A 7,641-nucleotide genomic window follows, 5' to 3' on the forward strand; every position below is an offset into this window, starting at 1 on the left:
ACTAAAACAAGGCCAGATAGATGCGTGTTAGTATCCACGTTCCTTCAGGCAACTGGTGGTGCCCAGGGCAGGTTATGCGCTGTCAAGTAGGTGAGCTGTAGATAGATTTTAAGACAAAAAAACTTACCAGTCTGCCAATCCCCTCTATTACCTCCCCACCTTTGGCATCACAGTCCCAAAACAGAGATAAGGAAAAAAAGAAAACAAAGATGGACCACCGGAAAAGAGTAAGGGTTTGCTTCCTTGTCTCGTAATATTTTCTTCATCCCGCATATCGGCAGTTGTGATGCTGATGCGGAGTAACCTACTGACCCCAGTTTTTGCCAATCGATCATATATTCAACACTCCTTGGCCATCCCACTCTCACGAGTGCACTCTTCATGCACCTTCGGTCACTTCTTCACCGAAGATGGCAGACCGCGGTCAGCGCCTGCGGCCATCTGCCGGAAAAAGAGGCTTCCTTCGTGGCCCAATGAGCCCCCCCACCACGGTCAAGGATATTTACAGACCCGGCATCTCCACAGGCGCGGAGAGAGCTGGTTTTTCTTTTCCTCCGTTGAGGTCGCGGAGGTGAGATCTGAGATTTCCTGAGAAAATGACCGGGAGCTCCTGCTGTCAGTTGCAGGCGTTCACCCGGCAATATACGATCAGACCTGAAGGCGTCGGATGGCTACCCGGATTTTGACAGACACATCTTCACTAGGATCTCTCTTGGTATGCTCTAGGGAGCACGCTACCCTCTGGAATCCCTACTATCCAAAGCAGCGACCAAAAACAGGAGAGTATGGTTCAAGTGGTCCGGAGCCTGCACCAGAGTCCAACTCTTCAAATTCAATAGCCTCTACAATTACAAAACTAATTCCAAAGAAAAAAACAAGGAAATAAAGAGAAAAGAAAGGAGAATAGCACCTAGGTCTTCTCGGGGGAATTAGTTTTGTGGTTGCAGTGGCTATACAATTTGAAAAGTTGGACTCTGGTGCAGGTTTTGGGCTGCTTAAACCATCGGCCGAGTGACGTGAGGTGATTAATACCCCCCCCCATTATCAAACGTGGTAGCTCCGGCTAATGGCATTCCAAGGTTTCTAAAGCATGAAGGTGCAAACACATATCGCCAGCCTTGGTACTGAAGGACATACTTCCAGTCCCTTTGTCGTGGCATGCAGGGGATATCATCCGGCGACCTGATATGTGCTCAGCATGCAATACCTGGGTTTTTCAAAAGCCCTACGTGGGGAAACCGAACAACTCATTCCCGACTCTTCTCCCCACTTTTGGTTTGCGCACATTTCCTCAATCTTAATACGACCATAATTCTCCTTCGGGTCCATCGTGCCATCTCGATCATAGCATTTTTTCCATCCCCGCCCTACATGCTCGCGGAGCTCCGCAAAAGCGCCGATCTTGTCTCTATCTCAGCATACCTTCAATATATATGGAGATTCCTGATAAGCATCTTGCATGGTGGATATGTCTACAGACCCGGAAAGCAGTAAGTCCCCATCATTGAATATACCAACCCGGAGCCATTCAACGTCGTGGAACTCATGCCATAGTTAGTTGAAATTGCCGAGCCATTACCGTAGTGCGTTAATAGATGCTTGTTGCCCGTACACATCACCTCACAACATTGGGCTGACCAATCACATGGGCCAAAGCGGCACGGTTGGCAATTTTCGGCACCCCCCATGCTTAGAAAAAAAGTTTTTTAATAACCGCAATCTATTCTAGGTAGCCGGTAAGCTCCCAGATAAGACAGAAAAGAAGGAACTCTCCGTGGACTCCGGGACTCTCCTATATCTCTCGTATAAGGCACCACGAGATCCCTCTTGAATTCGGTCTCTGTATCAAGCAAGGGCTTAAAATATCCTTGTGGAAAATTCGTCAACTTTGGCATATAGGTTGGCAGGAAAATAGCCTACTTTTCACCATTCTTTAACGCAAGGCTGCCACGAAACATATTGAGATTCAGTATATCCAAGTATGTCACCCAAAAGAGAATATTGGAGGCTGTAGGTAAGTGCACAAACCTCTCCAGGGAAATCCACCTTGGTTGGCCAGTAGAAAGGCTAAGTTGATCCCTAGTGTGTGAGCCTACGGATGTTTTCAATGCCGGGGCCGGCCGTCGGCCTTGTCCCCCTATACAGTGTCCCTAATGACACTTGTACGAGTACTGCGCCAAAAGTCATATCCGGGCTGTTAACTCTCTAAGCCTACCAGCAGGGCTTAGGGCTCGGCCCCTCACAAGGTCTATGTTATCATACCAACTTTGTGTTGTGAACCAAGAGCAATAATATCACAAGTTCCCAGTCAGTTAGCGCAGTGGCTACCCCAGCGTCGGTGGAGCTAGTCTCTACTAGGTAGAGGAGGCGATAGATCCCAGGCCAAGGCTCTCGTGGGGATAGCCAAGTTCCTTATATCCCAGGTCACCGGAACGCGAATTGTTGTTTGGTTACCTAATATCTTCTTTTTTGTTCCCCCTTGCATCTTTTCCCTAGCTTCCTCTACGAGTACGTGCCACCTCCCAGATACTTTCCATTATCCGGCATTATTCACACGATTTCCTTCTCTTTACGGTTCTTTCCCCCAGCGCTATTGTCTATCACGGTCTACTTTGGCCCTATTGAATAAGTTTCCGCGGGACCTCCTGGGGTATGTTTTTTTTTTTGGCTACCTGTCACCAAACACGAGTCAGCTCCTCCGCAGCAACACATGCCCACATAATTCCGCCCCAACATCCATCATAACTTGAAGGGGAACGAAGCTATCGCGCCCACAGCACCAGTCACACCAGCAAGAGAGTCTACCCGCGGGACCATGTCGGCGTCGGCAACCATGCGCTATCCACCAACCAAGTCCACTGGCAAGCTCCGTTACTATGGCAACCCCGGCAACAACAACAACAACAACAATAACAACTCCGACTACTCGGGCAGTTGTATACCTGTTTAGCGATGCCTAGATAACAGATTTGATTGAACGACTTTTCAGCCAGAAAAACCCACTCACAAATCGGCCGATTATGTATCAACAACGATGCCAAGATTAGAGAGGAATTTGTTGGTGCTGGTGCTTCAAGGGACAGCCATGTCCTGGGCGCAGTAGTTCCTATGGCCCGTTGGAGCTATGCGCGAGCTTACTTCGCGTGCTAGACAGGGCACTTTGTGGATCGCGGGAGTGTTCCCGGGAGGGCTTTACCCGATGAATCCGGACCCCAACACTGTGGACAGTCGATCAACAATGGCCAGCTGATTCCCAGAGTTTTGCTGAATTCTTGACAGCTGGGCCCATGACTGGAATACGTGCTCTGTACACTGGCCACTTCTGCAAGAGATTTTTTGGGGGAACCGGTAGAGGGAGGAGAGGTGGATTTTTACTTATCTCAGTATCAAACTTCCCCCCAAAACCCCCATCCACTCGTGACTAGTTGTGCTAGGGGTAGATCGGACGGTCCGACTGTACTAGTACAATAATTAGGAAATTCTCTCAGCCGAATAGTGCTGCTATACTACAGCCTCTCTTATACGATTGTTTGGGTGAAGCCAGTGATCAATAGTGAGTGCAGTTCGGCCCAATACGACCCCTAAACCTGAGTGCTGCATGATACCGGTATTAAACTGCGCCACCAGCAAAGCATCGGTGCAGGTAGAGGTGGGCCCATATACCCCAGCTTAAACACTATATCCAGAGTCCTTGTACAGTACTCAAGTACTAGAACTTGTTTGCGCCCAAGCTCGGACAGATTTCTTCTTCATTTTTTCCCTTTCTTTTCCTTTCCTCGAATAACTTGCAGGGTAAATCACATAGGGTAAATCACATCCCGCTATAGCCCCCCCCATCATCCGACCTGAGACTGAGGTATTCAAACCCCGATACCCGCGCACCCGAGGTGGCACCGTGCCTGGGCCGTTGTTTGTCGGCTCGGTAGCCATCCGCACCAAACAGGAAAGGAGAGTGGCACTTGCCAAGACTAACCGGGGCCATCCTTAAGCCAGTTTCAGCACAACAGTCTGACCAGCTTCCTCCCTTCTCATCTCGGCTTCATTCAGCGCCACACATACAATCGCAATTACAATGGCTCCGACCGAAGCTCAAGTGGAGGAATCTGATGATCTCAAGCAACAGGGTAATACTTCCTTTGGCAAAAAGTGATTCGTTCCCATCCTCCCCCCTCTCAAAGAGGAGAGACGCTCAAACGAATACGGTATCTAATCTAATAACTCTAGGGAGTTTTCTGCCGCATATGCGCTCTATACACAAGCAATTCACCTAAATCCCACCTCGCCAGCTCTCTATTCAAATAGATCCGCCGCACTTTTGTCAATGAATAAGTTGCCTCTCGCGTTGAATGATGCAAATCAAGCAATCAAGCTCGACCCCACTTGGTCGAAGGCCTACCGTCGGAAAGCAAGTGTTCTTGAGGCGCAAAAAGAATTGGACAAGGCAAAAGGAGTGTTCGAAGAGTCTCTCAAAGTGGTACTAGCAGATTTGAGAGCCAGTCCCGCACAGAAGGAAAAGGAGGAGGCAGAGATCAAGAGGTCGATTGAAGGTGAGCGTTATAGGTGACAGACAATCAAGACCCATTACTTACATTGCCATATAGCTATCGATAAGAAAATTGCAGAGCGTCCGAGTTATCACAAGCATCTTATCAAGGATAATGAGACTTTCGTTGGGCAGCGTGTAATGCGTGAGTTTGAGCAGAGGTGTGCCGCGGGTGAGCCGATGGGTAGTTGGCCGCCGAACGGAACCTGCCTACGTAGGATATGGATCGCGTAAGTTTCTCATCATGCGTCTATCCACTATTTGCTAAACGTGATAGCGAAATGCAATTCCAAAATGCTCTTTCAAATCTCCTTCAATATCACCGTCGTCAAATTCCCGGCGCAGCACCGGGCGTGCTCGGCATATACGGTCGTGTTCAGACCCTCGAGGAGCTTACATCTGCGCTGCTGGAGGACAGCCGGGTCCTTCGTCTAGATGGGGTTGCTATTGAAAAACTCCAGCTATGTTATCAACTCGAGCAGCACCAGCGAAACGCGGTTGGTCCGAACTTATCGCCGAAAGAAACTATCGCGGAATACAATAGACGTCTTAGCCAGCCACCACAAAATGGACCGTTAATCAACAGCTACGGCGCTAGTTTTTCCATTGGCTCTCCCGGGCCTCTGGCTGGGTGGGATCTGGTTCGTCCGGCACTTCAACTTTCGGTCCGTTCGGCCCTCATGAACGGGTGTCTCGCTGGTATAGTTGATCCTGGAAATGAGGAGAAGGAGTTCAGACGCGCCGTGGAGCTTATTGAAGAAGCGTGGAAAGTGTGGCCGAATGTTGATGGCGCCACCCGTGGTCGTACGCTCGAAGAAACGTTCCTCAGAGGCGTTAAAATACTTCTTGCGCAATCCATCGCACGTTCTTATGGCGATAGCCCCACCTCTCGTAATGCCCAGGTCAAGAAACTCAAGGAGTTGAAAGCAATCGGCCAATGGCTCGTTGATTCATTCAATGGTAAGCCCAAACCTCCGAACGCCAACGGAGTCCGTGACGATGCCGACCCTTGGTGGAATATATATTATGCCCATTATGTTGCCCCGGTCGCCTGTGGTCACGCCTTTATAGCCTACTACCACACCCAAATGGGTATCGACTGGCTTGAGGGTGAAGAGCAAAAGGCATCGCTGAGAAAGGGGGCTGAAGAATACGCCATAGCAGCAGGCTGGATGTCGCCAGATGATCCGGATCGTATCGCGCGTATATGGACGGCTATGTTTTCGTTATTCAATAGTGGCGAAGCCTATTACAAGAGCGATTTCGCCGCATGCCTCGAAATGGGCGAGAATGCAAAGGAATGGACTATGCCATTTTTCGGTACGAGGTTTGGTATTGAGGAGGGCCATATCGGTCAGAAGGCAGGGATGGCTGCTGTCGGCATGGACCAACCGCCAATCGGTGGGGAAGATGTCCTCGTGATCACTAAAATTATGAGGGATGTCTGGGCCACGAGGGTTTCCAAGTATGGAGAGAAGGAGGAGGCCGTCGGAGGAACGAGGATTTGGGGGGCCTTGGGGAGAGGAATCATGGCCGATCTGGAGGCGGATGGGTTGGCGTAGGGGTGGTACTCCTTTCCATCGGCGTTTCTCGTTTTAGCGGGGCTTTTCCATGTATGATACTATATAACCGTGTTTTGCATTTTTTGCCCTAATTAGCTACCATAACTTTGTTCAAACAATTTGTCAACACCCACAAATTTAGCACATCACCCTTGCTTGCCACACAGCAATGCATCAATCATACTTTCCAATTGTGATGAAACCTCGGCAACTTCAAATCCCACGTTTTTCTCCCGTTGTTGTTCCCTTTCCCCACAATTATTCCTTCCACACCCCCTATGATGTCACAAAACGGTGTGAAACTCAGATCTACAGTGGGCGTTACGAGTAGGATAGGACTAAACACTAAACGAGAAGATATGATTCAGCCATGCATAACTCAATCTAAACGACAAACGACCTGTTGGCTACACACACCAGACACCAAGGAAGTCTCCCGGGCAACAAAAGCAATCTCCGCTATGCAGGGCACATAGTGTAACCTGCCCCCAGTATGCTACAAGTACTTGTACTCGTACAGTACATGAATCCCGTTCATTACCACGCGCTCGGATGTTGCCCGGGGTGCGTGCATAATAATATCCTTAATCCGACATCTCTCACCCATATATATATACGAAACCGCCCATTGGCAGGGGGGATGCCAATAAAAAAGTACCGGTACCTGTACGAGTACAAGTACCGTACTTGTAGATATTGTACGAGCTCCCGACCCGGTAACAGCAACCATTGAGGAGAAAAAAGAAAAAAGAAAAAAAAGGGCGGTGCAGATCTCAACGTATATCCATTCAATGGCAATAATAACCTTAGATATTATTCAGATGACCCTATCAAACTGTCCCAATCCTCGCTTTGACGAGAAATGCACTTTTTACATTCTCCGCTATCTCTCTTTCCCTCTCCCATCAGTTTCCCATAGGTCTCTCCACCCCAACCCCCCAAATTTCCCAGTCCAAAGGTCCTCCAGAATCCCCCGACCGTCTCCCGGAATGCGATAATCCAGGGGGCTTGGTGGTCGAATGCGGTTAGTCCCCCAACTCACGGCCGATTCTGAAAGGGGGCGACGAGAGAGAGACCACCAGCTGATCCCCCGCACCCCCTGCCCGAACGACCCACGACTATTATAGCAACACCACCGACGCTACAAGTATACCGGTAGTAAAGAGTGTCCCACGAGTACTCGTACCTGTAATTTACAAGTGCAACACTTTCATAACCGGGCCAAGGAAAAAATTCACAAGGACCTCCGCCGTCCAGGGAGACACCCGGAGTGTGGGGATGGGCGCACCGATTATGCTTAGCCGAGAATACTCAGTGAGCTTACCCCCGCCCATCACACATCCTTTGCTTACTCCGTATTTCCAACCTTGACCGGGCATGACGATGGCGTTGGCTAGGATGGTGACCAATCTTTTCCATTTGCCACAATCGCCCCCATGCCTAATATCCGATAGCCCATCATAGTTAGCAGTAAATTGGTTAGATTAAAAATCAAGTAGGAGTAAAGTTAGGAGAAGGATCAATAGGAGAGTGACT

The 7,641-nt window shown here is 49.3% G+C and overlaps 1 protein-coding gene across 1 annotated transcript; it reads left to right on the top strand.

Moving 5' to 3' along the window:
- Nucleotides 1–4,072: 4,072 nt before the first annotated feature.
- GSTUM_00003583001 (uncharacterized protein) lies at nucleotides 4,073–6,105 on the top strand (the record flags this gene model as incomplete). The annotated part of the gene is made up of 4 exons (XM_002837279.1): nucleotides 4,073–4,146; nucleotides 4,225–4,547; nucleotides 4,602–4,773; nucleotides 4,821–6,105. 4 exons carry the CDS (start codon nucleotides 4,073–4,075, stop codon nucleotides 6,103–6,105), a joined length of 1,854 nt encoding a protein of 617 aa, XP_002837325.1.
- Between the last annotated feature and the right edge of the window lie 1,536 nt (nucleotides 6,106–7,641).

This window comes from Tuber melanosporum (genome assembly GCF_000151645.1).
Source record: "Tuber melanosporum whole genome shotgun sequence assembly, scaffold_181, strain Mel28".
Taxonomy (NCBI): domain Eukaryota; kingdom Fungi; phylum Ascomycota; class Pezizomycetes; order Pezizales; family Tuberaceae; genus Tuber; species Tuber melanosporum.